The 19363-nt window shown below is 36.5% G+C and overlaps 1 protein-coding gene across 2 annotated transcripts in view; it reads left to right on the top strand.

The window, feature by feature from the left end:
- LOC122402895 (semaphorin-2A) overlaps positions 1-19363 on the top strand; it is a 680389-nt gene that overhangs the window by 308261 nt on the left and 352765 nt on the right. For both annotated transcript variants that reach the window (XM_043406053.1, XM_043406054.1), the window contains one exon: positions 13231-13357. In XM_043406053.1, coding sequence (XP_043261988.1) covers positions 13249-13357 — 109 coding nt within the window. In that variant the 5' untranslated portion in view covers positions 13231-13248. The remainder of the gene's footprint in view (positions 1-13230; positions 13358-19363) is intronic.

Here is a 19363-nt window from a genome sequence, read left to right as displayed (position 1 = left end):
AGCGATTGCTACAATATTTACCAAATATGTGTACGGTGGCAAAGGCGGCAGAAACTGAATTTAAATTAACTCTGGATTTTACTGCATTCTTTTTTTTTTAGTTTTTGCAATTACTGTTAGCCGTTTACACTCCTCGTGCACTTGTACCTCTTCCAGTTCGTTCGTTCTCGGGCACCTTTTCGCACATATCTCGTGAAAATTGAAGGACGCCAATTACTCAGTCGTATTTCAAATACATTCACATAAATTGCAGATTTTAACACGTTGTGAAGAATAAAACAATTGGTCTATTTACAACAGTGCTTTCAAGCAGCATTTCCTTTGGCAAATATATAAATGTATTTGCGATAGTTGGAATAAACGTCCACTCGTGTTAAATTCAAACAACCCGTGATTGGACCATTCTTTCTTTCGCAACGCTAAATTATGAAATAAAAAACTATACGCGAATGGTGCTTGTTATTCGTAAAATGAACCACACGGGGTTCCTTTATCAATTAAATCGCGTGCACCTAAATTCAAGCATACGCAACACTAATTTTAATAATGATATTGAGCCATTCGAGGCTTTGCAGAATACCACCTTGCTTTTTGATGATCCTGGTGCAGCAGCCAGCGTTTTGGGCATTGAATCGCAACTCTAATTAATAAAAAACGCGACAAGTCAAGATCGCAACGCTAATTTATAATATAAAAATTCTAAACGCGATTCATAACAATAAAAGCAACCGCGAATGGTGATTATTCGCAACGCTACCCTGAAAAGCAAACGCGAAAAATAGTGATTCGCAACTCTACGAGCAATCGCGTTTATCAATCATTCGCAACGCTATTTTTAAGCAAACATTCAGTACTTAAGTACTGAAGCAAAAAAGCAATCGCGTATCGTGTTTAGTCGCAACGCTACCCTGAAAAGTCAACGCGAAAAATAAGAGTTCGCAACTCTAAAAGCAAACGCGATTATTGCATGTTCGCAACTCTATGTATATCATAACCGCGAGTTATGGGGAGAGATGGCTGGCATGTATGGTGCAATCGTGTACGAAGTACATGCATACGTGAGCCAGCCAGAAAAATAAACTAACTACAACTACAGACGAGTTAAGTGACAAAGTAGTAACAGGAATGGCTTTCCATTCTCATCCGAAGATGAAGATGCAAAGCCATTTGTTGCAGCCCACTCTTGAAACAATTTGTCAGGGCCTCTTCAGCTCATCGAGAGCCTTTTCTTTCTTCGGCGGTCCTGCCGATGCCTGAAACTTACTTAAGACAGGGCTCGAGATTTTGTGCAATACGTAGTCTTCCAACAATATACGAATTGTTGCAAGAACATACGTGGTGAATCTCGAGCGGGACGAACGTTTCGAAAGGGACCTAATCACGACCGCGAGCGCGAGGGAGCGACTTTAAGAGTCGCGCGATTCGAGGAGTCGAAAATAAAGCCGAAACAAACAGCACATGTACACCGTTTGAATCAGCAAGATTTCTACTCTCGAAATCGTAACTACAGGAACAGAACTGCCACGCGAAAACGCATCTACCCGAATTACTAATGTGGACAGTCCTGCCCTGACCCTACCTACTTAGATTTAGCACACATACCAGAAAGGAAGTTACCTACCTACCTAAACCTATATTTAAAAAATTGCAAAACTCATTCTCGCAAACAAACACTCCACGGTTCTCACGCATAATATTCGGGCGCGACCTAAACTAGAGAGGATTCCCCGGGGTTCCTCCGACACCCGAATATTGCAAACATTCACACTCTAATTGTGCACTTACTAGTTTCTGAGACTGACAAGGGCTAGTGATCTTTGCGTACTTATATTATATAGATAAACGTTTGTATAGAACGTTTCAATATATGGAATATAGTCTTTAATAAAATCTATTACATAAATGTATCATTGAAGATTGAAAAATATTAAGATTTAAATCCATTAAGATCAACAGTTTTCAAATAAATGATAAATTGAAATTTGTTATTATTATTGATAAAAATCTAATGTTATAAAATTCTGCATGTAAATTGCAATCATAAAACATCTGAAACGACGCACTTCCACAACCTAACCACACACACACATGTGGACAGTACGTCGCGCACGATTCACTAGCCAATGTCAGTCGTCAATATGTCGTTGAATTGTTATAAATAAATTCATCGTGCCCCGTTGCCTTCGCTCATGCAAATAGCACCTGGGCATGTGCATGAACTTAGGCAACGAACACGGAAAAATTACTCTGAAAATCCTGACTAGAAAAACTGGTTAATAGCTAAACGGTATTTCGTATCTAATTTTTAGTTCAAATGATTCGACTTGTTATATGTAATATATCAATAATAAAAAACGTTAACATTGAAAAATACTACTATTCGATAAAACTATTATAATTGAAATTGAATTATTTAAAATGAAAGACTCTACTTGAGATTTCATGATAAAAGAATTTACTTTAAAAATTGAAATGAATTCATTAAATTGTTAATCAAAATATTCAATTATCCTTGATCGATTCTGTCGTCAAAGTAAACTTTTTAAAAGATGAAACTAGTATAAAATACATGTTACTTTGACTCAAAAATCGACCTGTCGCGAAATGCCTTCTTGCACTTTAAATACATCGTACGATGTATTAATTAAGTAAACGATCAATAGTTATGAATTTATATTAATGCTGTAAATATTGTTGTACAGTGTCATATTAATTATCATTGATATTCTACGCGATCGTATGATAAATATAATGTTTTCACATTATATTTATTCATTTTCTATTCAATCATATAACTGTATTATATTCATTTGTAATATTAAGAAACGCGAGTGCAAGAAGACCCTAAAACCTGCTCTAAAAAATATAACAGATGATGTTACTATTCACTTAACTCGTCAAAAATACTAAGTATACAACTGGTCACCCGTGTTGATTCGGATCTTTCATCCTACAACATGGTTGGGGACCAGAGGAAACAAAATAGCATGCGACTTACCAGTGATGACTTCAAGTCCTCGAAATCATCCATCAGTCAGCATTGTCCTGCTGGTTAGATTCAGGTCCAGAGACTGTAACAAAAATGCAAGAAAACAATTAGAATCGATTGTTAAAATTATAGAGATTTTTAATTAACAAATTTCAAAGTATAAATTTATACTTACGTTGTTCGCTCGTGGTCCACCGCCCGATACTCCCCGAGTACTGCTGCTCGTTCCCAGGACCATGTTCAGAAACTGTAAGAAAACTGTAAGAAAACAATTAGAATCTATTGTTAAAACTGTAAAGATTTTTAATTAAAAATTCCAAAGTATAAATTTATACCTACATTGTTTGCTCGTGGAGCATCGCGAAATAATCCTCTTCGGTGATGCACTGACTCTAATTCCGGTAACGAGGAGTTTAAATTTCAAATTGAAAAAATAATTAATTCTATTCGAAAGTATTAAATTAGATTACCGCGACCGAAGATTGAAATCGGCGAACAAATGATTCTACTATCGCGATTCAGAAAACAGAAAGAGCCACGATGCTCTGGAAGTAATTTAATACCGCGTAAGAAACACTGCTTCTATTATCGCGTTTGCCTAACACCGTGAACGACAACGTACTCGGGGTCACTTTGCCCCGAGAAACAAACATGTTGCTACGCACGATCACTGACTCTACCGGCCGCATTGCGCGCGGCCAACAAATTTCCTGGAAAGAAACGAGCTGAAAAGAAAGGGACAGGAGATAAGAAACAACAACAAGCACACCAGTGCTTTGCCTATCGATTTTCTTTTTTCTTCTTACTAGAGTTCTTACTGCTAAGGCGTCCTTTACGCGGCAATAAAACTTCCCATGGCGTTGAATTTTCATCAGAGACTGCAACAGAACTAATATAGAAATTAAATCGTAATTAAAGCATGATTGATTGTAAGGAGGAAATAGGAAAAGGTTAGAAATACATACTTCGTTGGTCGCGAAACGTCGACACGTCTTGACAGGTTTCAACAGGTCTTGTTGATTTCGAATTCCAATGGGAGGCTGTAACAGAAACGAAATAACGATGTATTAAGGTGCATGAAGGATTATTATAATTAAAACGCGAGTAGTAATAGTGGAAAGATCAACAGGTTAGAAATACGTACCTAGGTCACGGAACGCCGATACGTGTTGACGTCAAAGGACGAATGATGGCCGACCGCTGTGTTCGGTAATGCTCGCGAATTAGGCGGCGGGGTGGGGGGAGCTCCGGTGTCTCGCGAAGCTTCTATTACGAATACGAGATATGCCTGAGATAGATACCGCGGATAGACTGGTTTTTAGCAAATTATTTACAACTTTACCTAGTCAACGAATCGCGAATAATACTTACTTTTTAACTGGTATGCATTGACACGCACTAGCTGCTGTCTGTGACACTAATTGAGCGAGTTACTCGACTGACCGCTGTCCACGAGAGGTCGCTAAAATCACCTCCGAATTTTCATGTCGGTATGGCAGATACCTCGTCTGTGGTAGTAACATTACTAAATTATACGAGTCTCCATTTAATTACAAATTTAATTCCGCTCTTGGAATGTATTTTCCAATCATTAGTAAGTTTCCATCTGTCGGACGATTTGATTACGAAAGTATATTGTAATATTTCTTTTCCATTTGCGAGACCGTAATGAAAAATTGTCAATTACGCGTAACTGCTTGTGTATTGTTAACGTTATTGCTCATTTCTCTGGTAATAAGAAGCACTCGAACGATGGAAACTCACTTACGGCCTTTTATCAGTCACTGACGATACTTCGCATTAAACTCTTTAATTATTCATTAATAAAGAACGCTTCTCTGCTATCTCAGCCGTTCTCCTTTCCCCTCGACCGTGCAGAAATCGTCCGGAGAACAGAAAGATTGGAACTGCAATTATTTTCCTTGCTGCAATCTTCTCGAACTTCTTCCGCGGATCCAGCGAAAAGGATGCGCAAACGATTTATCCGTACTTCGTCATTTTTTATCTCGTTGTCTATTCTATAAAAGCTCATGAAGCTTATAAAAATAATTATTACAACAAAAGAATATTTTTAGAAGTGTGTTGATTAAAGTTGTAAACGTGTACTTAAACATTATTATTTTTGGAGAATTATTGTTTCCTTGATAAATTGAAAAGTACACCTATATCGTTGTTTGCTACATCTTTATATTGTAATATGGAATATAATATTGATAGAAGCAAAATTATCAAGCAAGCTTTTTCCTCTTTCACATGGTATCCTCCAGGTTGGAAACAGTTGGTTAACAAACTATGAAATGACGTGATACGTTTAATAACTCCCAACAACCGACTGACCATAGTTTATAACAGTCGTAATTGCCTGTATGATGGAGTAGAAATTAACGATTGCAACTTGCACGCTGTTTTCAATAGTCAGGATAGTCTATTTCGAATCCCGTAGCAGGTGTTTCGAGGGCGTTTAACCGCGAATTAGTATTTTCGAAAGCGAAGGCTGGGACAGATGTTCCCAAAACAAATGGCTTCGTAACTTTGAGTAATTGAAACTAACAGTTTATCAGCGTGCTATCATTTAACACGATGGCCCCATCGGATCAAGAATATTCGTTATGAATTGTAAACCGTTGCTAAATATGGATTTCTTGCTGTTCCAAAATGACCTCGTGTTTCCTAATTTTCTGGATTAGCGCGATCGTTAACGGCAACATGACAGCCACATTTAATATCGACCATGATGTCGCATAATCGTAAATGAATATACGGAACGATGCAATTTTCCCTGAACGGATTAACGTATCTTTCTACGTAAATCACGTTATGTTGTATTATTATCTGTATTATCTATCAGATTTTACTGCATTTCGACGAATAGACTAGCTATTCCAAAGCAGTGGTTACGTTTCTGTTAACGATTGTTTAATTACGTGGAATTTAACACTTTACCGACCGATAGCCTATTAATCAACTGTTTTATCGACGTTTACCGACCGATAGCCGATTAATCAACCGCTACCGGTCGGTAAAGTGTTAATACCACTTCCTTTTGCTATTGTTTTGCACAAAAATAAAGGCTATTAGCATTTATTCTTTGGAGAAGGAACGAAGACTGTTTTGTACGAGTTATTTGCTCGTGAAAAAATAAATTTTCGATTTGCCCCGATATGGGAATTCCCGGGTGGCGATTGGAGGCGATAACGTGCTCAAAACTGAAATCGCGTTTGCCACGTTGGATCGTCATAAAATCCCGTCACCAAAACCGGTGAACGCAGTCTACCAAGTAACTAACTCGGTTACCGCGCACTTGTTCACCAACCCCCCGGTGGTTCCCCCATCTCTCTCTCTCTTTCCCGTGCATTCTCTGTTCAGTTTGCTGTCTTTGCTCATCGCGCTACTTCACCCTTCCCTTCGGTCTCTTTGCAACGCTCCTGGCGGCGCATGCACCTGCCCATTATAGCTAAAAGCGTAGCACACTCGATTATCACGTCGTCGCGCGTGGCTGAAAACTGAAAATGCCGTGGGCCTTTGACAGTGTAAGAGCACCTCCGACGAACGGTATTAGCCGCGCCGTGAAAATTTCGCTAACAGCCTTACCGCGGGGCTCACCGATGCGTTTCCGCCGCCGCGTCTTCTAATCGATTCCCCTCGAGCACCGCGGACAAAAGTTACTCGACATCGATTTCGTAACAAACTGCCCCCAGAGCGAGATTTTCATTTTCAAGGACACTTTTGTTAAAATTTCTATCATCGCACGTTGAAAAGAATGGTTATCGAAACATACACTGTCGACGATTTGCATTTCAATGCTCGCATTAAAAGAAGAACCCTTATCGAGATTCAACCATACCCTCGAATCATTAGTTGAAAAGCTACGGCGCCGCGATTCCAAAGAAAGACGACCCTCCCTTTCGATCACAGAGACGATGTCGTTTAATGACACCATGCTCTTCGCAATCCTTACAACGAAGTTTTTGTTTGCTGGAAATCCTATACCTTCCTTAGGTGGTCTTACAGCAAGGAAACCCTTATAAAGGGACACGATAATGACGCGACGCAGCGCGCCGCTTGGGGTAGAATATTGATATTTCATTTTATTTTCAAGATACTAATGCATTTAAGAGAAAGACAGATAGGTTAATATTCCGGGTGAAAAATGTTAAAACAATGCTCTCTGGTGTTTTATATTTTTACTGATAAACTTGTGTTTCAAAGGGAATATAGTTTCCAATACTATAATTATAATATATGGATGAAATTTCGCCCCTAGTACCATTAATGTAACAGTATTGTACCCGTTAAGGGTTGAAGAAAAATTAAATATGTTAGATACATTTTAAGGGTAGCAAAAGTGTCGAATCGTATCGAGCAAATGAATTGTACTCATAAATGAAGAAAAAAATAAATTAATCGTGAATAAAGGTATCCATATAAAAATAATTCGAACTTTTTAATATCAATTTTATGGACCTTGCAACGCGTACGGGATAGCAAAATATCCATTCTATAGAGGTGCTTTTCCACTTTGCTTTTTATGCAGCTTTCACTTTGCACCCCATGAAAGTCCGGGAATGTCGAGCGTAATCGTGTAGCTTTGAAAAACTTCAAAGAGTCACTCAACCGCCGTCCTTTTACGATCTCCACGACGCGACACCCACGTGGAACACATATGTGTATGTTACAGTGAAACATATACACTCCTCGAACGACTTCCCAATATCCCAGTCGTCTAAGGCAGGGCCTGCTAGAAAGCCTTACTGATGAGTCCACTGGCAGGCCCGGACGAAACGCGCCCCCTCCTTTCCTTTTCTGCCCTCCTACGGAATTCTCACGAGATCCTCTACCCGCGGCGAAGCAGCGCCACAACACTATGATGGAATCGAGATCTGTAACGGCGTGAAAGTTCTCGGGGAAAGTTTCCCACAGGGCCTCGAAGATCGTTCAGGCAATAATGACAAACGATACGAGCGAGGGGGTTGTTAACATCGGTCCCCGAAATATGTTTTTATCGGTGGAAGCTTCGAGGCCGGAAGCAACGGTAGAAAGTTTCCAGGGAGTTTCTGGTGCAGTATCAATAACCAGTTTTCCATGACGAAAAACCATCCGAGTCACTTGAACCGCGAACGGATATCCTTTCGGGGGATTCGGCCCTTTCTTGCGAGCCAGTTCGCGGATGTTTCTTCGTCGTTCTTGCACGTGAGCGCGTAAGAGGAAAGAAAATAACGAATGGTACTAATAGAGCGTTCTTGGTCGCACGGAAAACTTTTCCAGTGTACCGTTGCAAGCGCCCATTGGTATCGAACGAGCCTCGTAAATCAAAACTTTCTCACCTAAGAGCCGCGCCGGGGCCAACCGGAGGATTATTCGTACTCGTCGAATGCAGAAAACGTGTGCCTAGATTACGACCGTTTTTCCTGTTGTGCGTTTCCTGGCAGAGTGTCGTGAATTAATGAAATAACTTCCAGCTCTTCCAGCTGAATTATAAAACTCAACTACTGGAAATACATAAACAAATGTAGTACTTTAAATGTTATGCTAACGATTACGTACAATTTGAATATGCAATAAAAAACACCAGGTCCCATTTAAAAAAAGCAACTTACCATTTGAAAATCCTATTTCTTTAGAATTGAATAGAATTTTTTTAAATTAAATAACCAAATATACTAATTTCTTTAAAAACAGCGAGATTTTTAAGAAACAAATCATCGTAAATTTTACATAACAAAATTTTTTTTTTTTAGTTTTTTAGTTATTAGAAGATAAAATCGTACCTTCTGAAGAATGCTATTGCGAATGTATAGTTCAAGTTTTATGTTAATCGGATAAGTAGTTTCCGGGGAAAGTTGCTCGCCAGTTTGAAAAATCCAATTTCGAGAAAGACGCGTTTAAAGTTCGAGGATCGATTACTTATCGCTGGGATACGTTCTACGAAAAACTTTATACCTTCATCGGTGTTACAAATTTCACCTTGATGTAATATTTTAAAACAGTATTTTTAAGATGTTCGATTTTTAAAAGAAACAAGAGAAAAAAGATATCGATCTTTTTTTTTCTTATTATTGGTTCAAATTTATTTTTTATTTATTTTTCAAACGATACGTTGTTTTCTCTTTGGGAGTTTAAGCTTTCCAGCGATACAAGTATCACGGGATTACGAGTGAGAACTTCCAGCGACAATGTGGCTCGTTTTTGGTGGTTCATCAGGTTTGATTCATCAGAAATTCGCTTTACAGGCGAGTAGCGTTTACCTCAACTTCAAAACACGCCCTCGTCGCGCGCATAAGAAGGGTCTGCTGACAAATTCACATGTAAAGTGCACTCGTCGTTTATAAGTGCATCTCAAGATATACTCGGGGTGTTTGGAATTTTCAAAAACTACGTTGGCATAGAATTTATCAAAGGAAATGTTAGAAACAATACGTCAGGGTTCTTGAACCTTTGTAGTAGGCGAAATATTAAGTATCACGTGGGTTAACCTTAAAACTGCGTATCGCTGGCGTCTGCTCGCAGCGCCACCACCTCGATTTACGCCAGCTTTCGCTACTACGCTAGTTATATACCTTTTCAAAGTTACGGGAGACTTTTAATTGCAGATTTACAGTATTTGACAGTATTTAAAAAAGTAAAATCTTTCGGATAGTACTTTCAGCCAAAGTAACGGAAAGTATATTTCGGAAGTTTAGAAGAAAATCGGAGCCATGACGGTAGGGGGACAGTGGCCAGACTGGACAGATCGAAGACACGCTGCTTTTGAAATTAACTTACGTTAATTAATTAATCGAGTAAGGAGTTCGACGGTAGTAAAGTAATTGGCGAAGGATGCGAGGCTCGAGGGCAGTGCAGCTCGAGGCAGCAACAGCCACTTAGCTACATTGCAACGAGCATTAACGATAACGAAGTTAACGAGAGCTCGGTTAAACCGATTTAGACGGCAAGACGAGATAGAGGGACCGAACGGCCTGACACCCGTGGCTGATCTTCGACTGACGTCTGGCTCCCTCCAGTTAGGTCACTACTGGCTCCCTTTTACCCTTACGTTCCCTCCTTTCTGACAGTATTTTCACAAACTAAATTATATCTGTTTTTGTATTACAAAAATTGGTTCATGTTTCATTTTTACACTGCTGGTAATTCCAATATGGAATTTTTTGTTATACTCGTACATTTATTATTATTGTTTGGGCTTCCTTCATATTGTTTACACGTAATTAATTGTATATTACTTTTCTATATACTTTCAATAGAGATAGAGATTGGAATTACCAAAAAAAGGGAAAGGCAATTTGGTTTCCATCGTTTCAATTTATAAAATTGGGGCATTCCTCGGTTTCAATCGGCCACACAAGTATCGTTGGCCTTTTCTGTGAACGCTATAACGAAACGTCGCCCTATCCGTCATCGTTCTCCCTTATTTCCGGAGACTAGATGATCCGTGACCGTTGGCGCGGCCATCAAAGGGCAGTTGTCCATTGCCTGTGCCCCACAATTTTAATTTGCCCGGGCGACTTTGACTCTTTTTCTACCGGAACGAGCAAGAGGAACCTCTCGGATTTCAATTTCGCCACGAAGAATCCCCCTCGACGGCCGGGGTATAGAAATGCGGGACAAGAGGGACTCCTCGAGTGCACTCAAAGTTGAAGGACGCTCAGGATCAATATTTATAATCTCGATTCTAGACGGCCAAGGGTCCGCAGGATCTGTGTCTGAAACTGTCAAACGAGATTCACCGTCGCTTGTTTCCCCACGTTTAATACTATGTATCGGGCACTGCACAAATATTATTACGAAAACAAATGATTCGTCTTTTTTAAAAAACCGTTCATCAGTCTATTACTGAAGGTTAAACTGTAATATTAAAACTCTATCAACGTGTTTGAATTAAATGTAAAATAAATATTTTAATTGTAATTAACTTGACTGAATTTTCACCGGGATGCTAAAAAGAAATATTTGTTTATTTTTTGGGGTATTTTAATTTTGATTATCTCGTGTTCAAATTCCGTTTAATTCTTCACGATGCAATGTGAGGCTCGTTAGCACAATTGCGAGAATGCGACTTAAGCATCAGGAACCAGCCTACCGGCGAGTTCGTCCTTTGTGTAATTCACCGGTAACCAATTATTGACTAAGACGTTACATTCACCGGTGGATTGCAATCAGTGTGTTGGACGACTTGCGGTTCCACCTACAGTCAGTCACAAAAGTCTCCAAACACTCGAATCTGAGACACTATGACGACGAAGACAACGTTAGCAATCTGTTCCATTCTTACGATTAATATCTTTGTTTTTGGAAGGTGTTCTATAGCGAGATTAATAAAGAACCAACAGGCTGTATATATGTTACAGTGCTCCTGAGATCAAAATTGATGTCGAATCACACTCGACATAGGAGTGCAAAGGGTTAAGATAATTTGGATTATTAACTAATCCAGACCTAACCCAGACCTAAACCAGACCTAACTCAGATCTAATCCAGACCTAACCCAGAGCTAACTCAGATCTAATCCAGACCTAACCCAGACCTAACTCAGATCTAATCCAGACCTAACCCAGAGCTAACTCAGATCTAATCCAGACCTAGCCCAGACCTAACTCAGATCTAATCCAGACCTAACCCAGACCTAACTCAGATCTAATCCAGACCTAACCCAGACCTAACCCAGACCTAACTCAGATCTAATCCAGACCTAACCCAGAGCTAACTCAGATCTAATCCAGACCTAACCCAGACCTAACTCAGATCTAATCCAGACCTAACCCAGACCTAACTCAGATCTAATCCAGACCTAACCCAGACCTAACCCAGACCTAACTCAGATCTAATCCAGACCTAACCCAGAGCTAACTCAGATCTAATCCAGACCTAACCCAGAGCTAACTCAGATCTAATCCAGACCTAACCCAGATCTAGGGTCTGGGTTAGGTCTGGGTTAGGTCTGGATTATGTCTCGGTTAGGTCTGGGTTAGGTCTGGGTTAGGTCTAGCTTAGGTTTGGGTTAGGTCTGGGTTAGATCTGAATTAGATCTGGGTTAGGTCTGGATTAGATCTGAGTTAGATCTGGGTTAGGTCTGGGTTAGGTCTGGGTTAGGTCTGGGTTAGGTCTGGGTTAGATCCTTTCAGAAAGAGGGGCGAAAAAGTTACGTCACCCTTGTGACGTTTTATAGCGACTGAATTACGGAGAAGAAAATATAAATCTCCAACATGTTCAACACTCACCGTTAGTGCATGGTGAATGTCAACATTTACCGGTGTAAGTCAGAAATAAGGGTGTTTAGCAAATATTTCGGACATACACTAACCGACTATGTGAATGTTGACATTCACCGGTGAAAGTCGACATTCTCCAGATTTCGGTGTTTCACTGTAACATCCATACATATAGGTTGAATCCTGTTTTTTGGTCTTGTTTATTACTGGAAAAATATGAAAAAGTATTATGCAGAAAAATTTCTCTCACTTTGCAAGTAAACACATTAGTATCCCGATTTTTTAGTTTCATTTACTACAAATGGTCTTAGTTTAGAGGTCTCGGGAGTCTAACTTAGCAGACATCATTCTAGCTATAATATACCTAAGGGAGTTGTTGTCTAGACTGAAGTTTTGTCTTTATATTCCCACGTTAACTAACTTCGTGATGTAGGAGGTTTTTTATATTAAGATTTCATAGCAATTTTAACTCGAACTTGTTTACCTTAGTGTCTTTCGAAGAATGTACACATTTCGTAATTATGAACTGTGTTCGAAGAATAATAGTCCAATTAATATTAAAATGTGTATTTATATTCTTGGTGCATTGTCTTATTTTATTGCATCTCTTTCTCCCAAATATTCATATAATAAAACTCATTTATTGCCTTTAACGCCTTTGATTGTTTCCAACAACAAATAAATACTGTTTTTCTTATTTGCGTTGGTTCAATAATCGAAACGAGACTTAATTAAAGAGAGACCAAGCTTTAATATCTCATTGGTAAAATTTCAATGTAAATATTCTTTTAATTTAAAATTTTGATTAATACAGTGCACATACATGTAGTAATTAATTACCACGTATTCATTAAATTTGGTAAATAATTAAAATATTTCGTGGAGTCTTGAATTAATATTGAGCGAATGAATGTTCGAAACCGTTTTAATAGGGAACATGATTTTAATTATTAAATCAAAGAAAAAATTGCAATTGCATAAGATTAATATGTACATCCTTTGCAGAATACATGAAATACTCTATTTTTGTTGCAGTGTTTAAGTGTCAGCACGATGGATACGTCAAGAAATCGAACGCGGCTGAGAAGAATGATCGGTCTGCTATGGCTCGTCTTCCTATTCGTCGGCGTTTCAGCGGGAACATTGGAGAAACTACACGAAGGTGAGTTTCTCCTTTATCATTATCCAAACATACTTTTTATCGTCCAACTCCGGGACGATACGTCGACGAATTTTCTCGAGCAGATCAATCTTATCGAACGTGTAATAAAAATTAAAATCGCTTCGGTGCGTCTCATCACGGTAGACGATACAATGCGCACGCGCGACATTAATCTCTCTTCGACGATCGAAGATGAAAAATATAGAACGAAAAGTCATTATCATTTCTGTCCCTGACGTACCTTTACACGGCGTCACCGACACCGCTCGAGTGACGATGATAAATTTCTGTTTAATGTATTGAAACACCCCGCGAGATTTATTACGTCTACAATGGCGGAAAATCGGGCTCCCGGCTATGGGTAACGCGTCGTTAAAATCGTCCACGCGTAACGCCATCCGCAAATACGATAGGTTATAACACTTTGATAGGAAATAACACTTGATAGAAAATCGTTTCAACGATCACAAAAACTTCATTGAAACTTCGAAAGCAAAATAATTTCTTTATAGTCCTCGAAACATAGACAAACTTTGCATTTAATTCATTCATAATTAGTCTTTGTTAGAATTTTTGGTCAAATTAGAGTCCTGCAAAGTATTTGATGCAAAACAGATGGTTTCTTATAAAAGAATATTATAGAAATATTACAGTTTCATGAAAATTGTTCCATGTTTGTAATATTTTCTATTTTAATTCATTCATAATTAGTCTTTATTAGAATTTTTTGTCAAATTAAGGGCTTGCAAAGTATTTGATGCAAAAAAGATGGTTTCTTATAAAAGAATATTATAGAAATATTACAGTTTCATGAAAATTGTTCCATGTTTGTAATATTTTCTATTTTAATTCATTCATAATTAGTCTTTATTAGAATTTTTTGTCAAATTAAGGGCTTGCTAAGTATTTGATGCAAAAAAGATGGTTTCTTATAAAAGAATATTATAGAAATATTACAGTTTCATGAAAATTGTTCCATGTTTGTAATATTTTCTATTTTAATTCATTCATAATTAGTCTTTATTAGAATTTTTGGTCAAATTAGAGGCTTGCAAAGTATTTGATGCAAAAAAGATGGTTTCTTATAAAAGAATATTATAGAAATATTACAGTTTCATGAAAATTGTTCCATGTGTAATATTTTCTATTTTAATTCATTCATAATTAGTCTTTATTAGAATTTTTTGTCAAATTAAGGGCTTGCTAAGTATTTGATGCAAAAAAGATGGTTTCTTATAAAAGAATATTATAGAAATATTACAGTTTCATGAAAATTGTTCCATGTGTAATATTTTCTATTTTAATTCATTCATAATTAGTCTTTATTAGAATTATTGGTCAAATTAGAGTCCTGCAAAGTATTTGATGCAAAAAAGATGGTTTCTTATATAATAATATTATAGAAATATTACAGTTTCATGAAAATTGTTCCATGTTTGTAATATTTTCTATTTTAATTCATTCATAATTAGTCTTTATTAGAATTTTTTGTCAAATTAAGGGCTTGCAAAGTATTTGATGCAAAAAAGATGGTTTCTTATAAAAGAATATTATAGAAATATTACAGTTTCATGAAAATTGTTCCATGTTTGTAATATTTTCTATTTTAATTCATTCATAATTAGTCTTTATTAGAATTATTGGTCAAATTAGAGTCCTGCAAAGTATTTGATGCAAAAAAGATGGTTTCTTATAAAAGAATATTATAGAAATATTACAGTTTCATGAAAATTGTTCCATGTTTGTAATATTTTCTATTTTAATTCATTCATAATTAGTCTTTATTAGAATTTTTTGTCAAATTAAGGGCTTGCAAAGTATTTGATGCAAAAAAGATGGTTTCTTATAAAAGAATATTATAGAAATATTAGTTTCATGAAAATTGTTCCATGTTTGTAATATTTTCTATTTTAATTGATTCATAATTAGTCTTTATTAGAATTTTATATCAAATTAGAGGCTAGCAAAGTATTTGATGCAAAAAAGATGGTTTCTTATAAAAGAATATTATAGAAATATTACAGTTTCATGAAAATTGTTCCATGTTTGTAATATTTTCTATTTTAATTCATTCATAATTAGTCTTTATTAGAATTTTTTGTCAAATTAAGGGCTTGCAAAGTATTTGATGCAAAAAGATGGTTTCTTATAAAAGAATATTATAGAAATATTACAGTTTCATGAAAATTGTTCCATGTTTGTAATATTTTCTATTTTAATTCATTCATAATTAGTCTTTATTAGAATTTTTTGTCAAATTAAGGGCTTGCTAAGTATTTGATGCAAAAAAGATGGTTTCTTATAAAAGAATATTATAGAAATATTACAGTTTCATGAAAATGTGACCATGTGTAATATTTTCTATTTTAATTCATTCATAATTAGTCTTTATTAGAATTTTTGGTCGAATTAGAGGCTTGCAAAGTATTTGATGCAAAAAAGATGGTTTCTTATAAAATAATATTATAGAAATATTACAGTCACATGAAAATGTCACCATGTGTAATATTTTCTATTTTAATTCATTCATAATTAGTCTTTATTAGAATTTTTGGTCAAATTAGAGTCCTGCAAAGTATTTGATGCAAAAAAGATGGTTTCTTATAAAAGAATATTATAGAAATATTACAGTTTCATGAAAATTGTTCCATGTTTGTAATATTTTCTATTTTAATTCATTCATAATTAGTCTTTATTAGAATTTTTTGTCAAATTAAGGGCTTGCTAAGTATTTGATGCAAAAAAGATGGTTTCTTATAATAGAATATTATAGAAATATTACAGTTTCATGAAAATTGTTCCATGTTTGTAATATTTTCTATTTTAAATCATTCATAATTAGTCTTTATTAGAATTTTTGGTCAAATTAGAGGCTTGCAAAGTATTTGATGCAAAAAAGATGGTTTCTTATAAAAGAATATTATAGAAATATTACAGTTTCATGAAAATTGTTCCATGTTTGTAATATTTTCTATTTTAATTCATTCATAATTAGTCTTTATTAGAATTTTTTGTCAAATTAAGGGCTTGCAAAGTATTTGATGCAAAAAAGATGGTTTCTTATAAAAGAATATTATAGAAATATTAGTTTCATGAAAATTGTTCCATGTTTGTAATATTTTCTATTTTAATTGATTCATAATTAGTCTTTATTAGAATTTTATATCAAATTAGAGGCTAGCAAAGTATTTGATGCAAAAAAGATGGTTTCTTATAAAAGAATATTATAGAAATATTACAGTTTCATGAAAATTGTTCCATGTTTGTAATATTTTCTATTTTAATTCATTCATAATTAGTCTTTATTAGAATTTTATATCAAATTAGAGGCTTGTATTTTCTACAAAAAAAGATGGTTTCTTTGTTATAAAAATTATATTATATATATTAATTATATTTTCTATTTTGTATATTTTGTTTACACAAGTAACACTCGAACGATAAAAATGAACCTTGCGCCCCTTCTGGATATTTAATCCTCCATTTTAGAGACTCCCACTTTAGAGAATAGTTTTTTTAGGCAGAAAAGAGATTCGCAAATAGCGATGTGAATTTACATATCGCGAAACAAGCGTAGATAATGATAAAAGAAGCCACGCGAGCGAGGCGTTGGAGTCAGTTTAAGGCGCGTTCGCAAAGCGACCGCATCCGTCTTGCTTCCGCGTTTGTTTCGTTCTCGTTATCCTGATTTTGACGCGGGAGAGCGTTAACGTGAACAGGATCGCGCGGTGAGCACCATATGATTTAACCGTAAATTCGATCTGCATAACAAGGCGACGGGTCCCTCATGAATAAAGTCATTCGTATTTCGATATTAATCATGCATCGTCACACCGTTCGGAACGACGAGTCTAGGTGTGTCTTCCCCTTCGACGAACCTCCGTTTTCCTTCGCCGTTCGCGCGTTCTATGTTTCACGCAAGCTTGTCAGCGTCTGATGCGTCTCTTCCGCGCGGTTTGGTCTTCAGGGTCCATACTGCCCGCTGGGTTTTAGCCTAACTTCACTTCCACTCGTCCATCGCCATTCTGAAACGTTCAATTGTACAGGTAACCCTCCTATAACACGGTAGATAGCTTCCTAGAAAATGTCGTGTTATATGAGACCCCAGAGCCAGTACAAAAAATGTTATTTTAATTTAATAAATTATAATTTTATATTTTTTCATGTTAAGCCTCTATAGTTCATTATTTGAGATAATTTAGTTTTTAAGTATGTTGAGCAAAAATCATGTTATCCAGTGCTGTAGAAGTATAGTGTCTTGTTACGAAAATAATCAAACATCTTAAAAATAATGAAACGTAGTCAATTTTAGGGGAATATTTTATTTTATTCAAAATACAGTTATTTTATAGAAATATCTTTTAGAATAATGCTTGGCCTTTTGGGCGTCTGAAAAGTTGTGATAAATTATTTCATCCTTTCATAAAATAAATTATAATCGATAGTTCCGAGAATATATTTGCTGGTTCAATATTTAAAAGTTCGGTATTCAAAATAAACTGTCAAAAGTAATTGGACGCGAGAAAGATGGAATTGAGGTATTCTTAACATGGTTCACTAACCTTTCAAGCCCGTGAGATGACTATTATGATATACTATGACTATTGTTTAGTTATAATTTTTGTTATTTAAGTCCCCACATCAAATTTAAATCCTTACTTGAAAGGTTAAGCTCAATTAATACTCCTACGGTTTATTACATATATTAAGGTACAACGTCGAGTAATATATTTGCTTTTGCTTCTAAAATAACATACTTATTTTCACATAATTTAATATCAGGAATGGTAATGATTTTATTTCGTTTGTAGTGTTACAAGATAAAGTCACTAAAGAAGTACGGAAAAGTCTGAAAATAGTTTTTAAAATTGAGTACAATAGTTGGTGTATTTTAAGAATTATTTTCTTGGATAATAGAATTTAGACATTTTTGATGTTGCTTGAAGATATTCTGTATAACTTCTAAAAATCCTATTCACCTTTCGACTTTTCCCCGGTATCGAATTATAACTTGTTCCACTTTCTGGTATCATTCTCTGTGAAAGCAGTGATATTAGGGTTAGGTCTGGATTAGATCTGAGTTAAGTCTGGGTTAGGTCTGGATTAGGACTGAATTAGGTATGGGTTAGGTCTGGGTTAGGTCTGGGTTAGATCTGAGTTAGGTCTGGGTTAGGTCTGGGTTAGGTCTGAATTAAGTATGGGTTAGGTCTGGGTTAGGTCTGGATTAGATCTGAGTTAGGTCTGGGTTAGGTCTGGATTAGATCTGAGTTAGGTCTGGGTTAGGTCTGGGTTAGGTCTGAATTAAGTATGGGTTAGGTCTGGGTTAGGTCTGAATTAAGTATGGGTTAGGTCTGGATTAGATCTGAGTTTGGTCTGAGTTAGATCTAACCCAGACCTAATCCAGACCTAACCCAGACCAAACTCAGATCTAACCCAGACCTAACCCAGATCTAACTCAGATCTAATCCAGACCTAACCCAGATCTAACTCAGATCTAATCCAGACCTAACCCAGATCTAACTCAGATCTAATCCAGACCTAACCCAGACCTAACTCAGATCTAAACCAGACCTAACCCAGACCTAACCCAGACCTAACTCAGATCTAATCCAGACCTAACCCAGACCTAACTCAGATCTAATCCAGATCTAACCCAGACCCAACCAACTTCACCTAACCAACTTATCCGTGCACGTACGATTGCTAGATAGGATCTTGCAGCCTTCGACGCGCGAAGGAACCGGAGGATAATTTCCAGCTTTTAGAATCGGATCGTTGTATCAGGTGTGCCGATCGTAATTAGCAGTATTCGTTAAAATTGATCGTGTGATAGGTAAAGGTGGTTTTGGTGGTCCAACCGATCGACACACGAAAGGGAAACGGTTTTATCGAGTTTTCCAGAGAATTATCTATCGCGGTCGCGGTAGATAGAGTATCTACGCCTTCCGGCCGATAGGTCCTCTGCTATCCCCTTCTCTCTCTTCCTTCCTGTCTCTTTACTCCTCT

Source organism: Colletes gigas, unplaced genomic scaffold (assembly GCF_013123115.1).
Source record: "Colletes gigas isolate AHSC1104 unplaced genomic scaffold, ASM1312311v1 Colletes_gigas_Sc00041, whole genome shotgun sequence".
NCBI lineage: Eukaryota > Metazoa > Arthropoda > Insecta > Hymenoptera > Colletidae > Colletes > Colletes gigas.
This window is presented reverse-complemented; position numbering and strand designations above follow the sequence as displayed.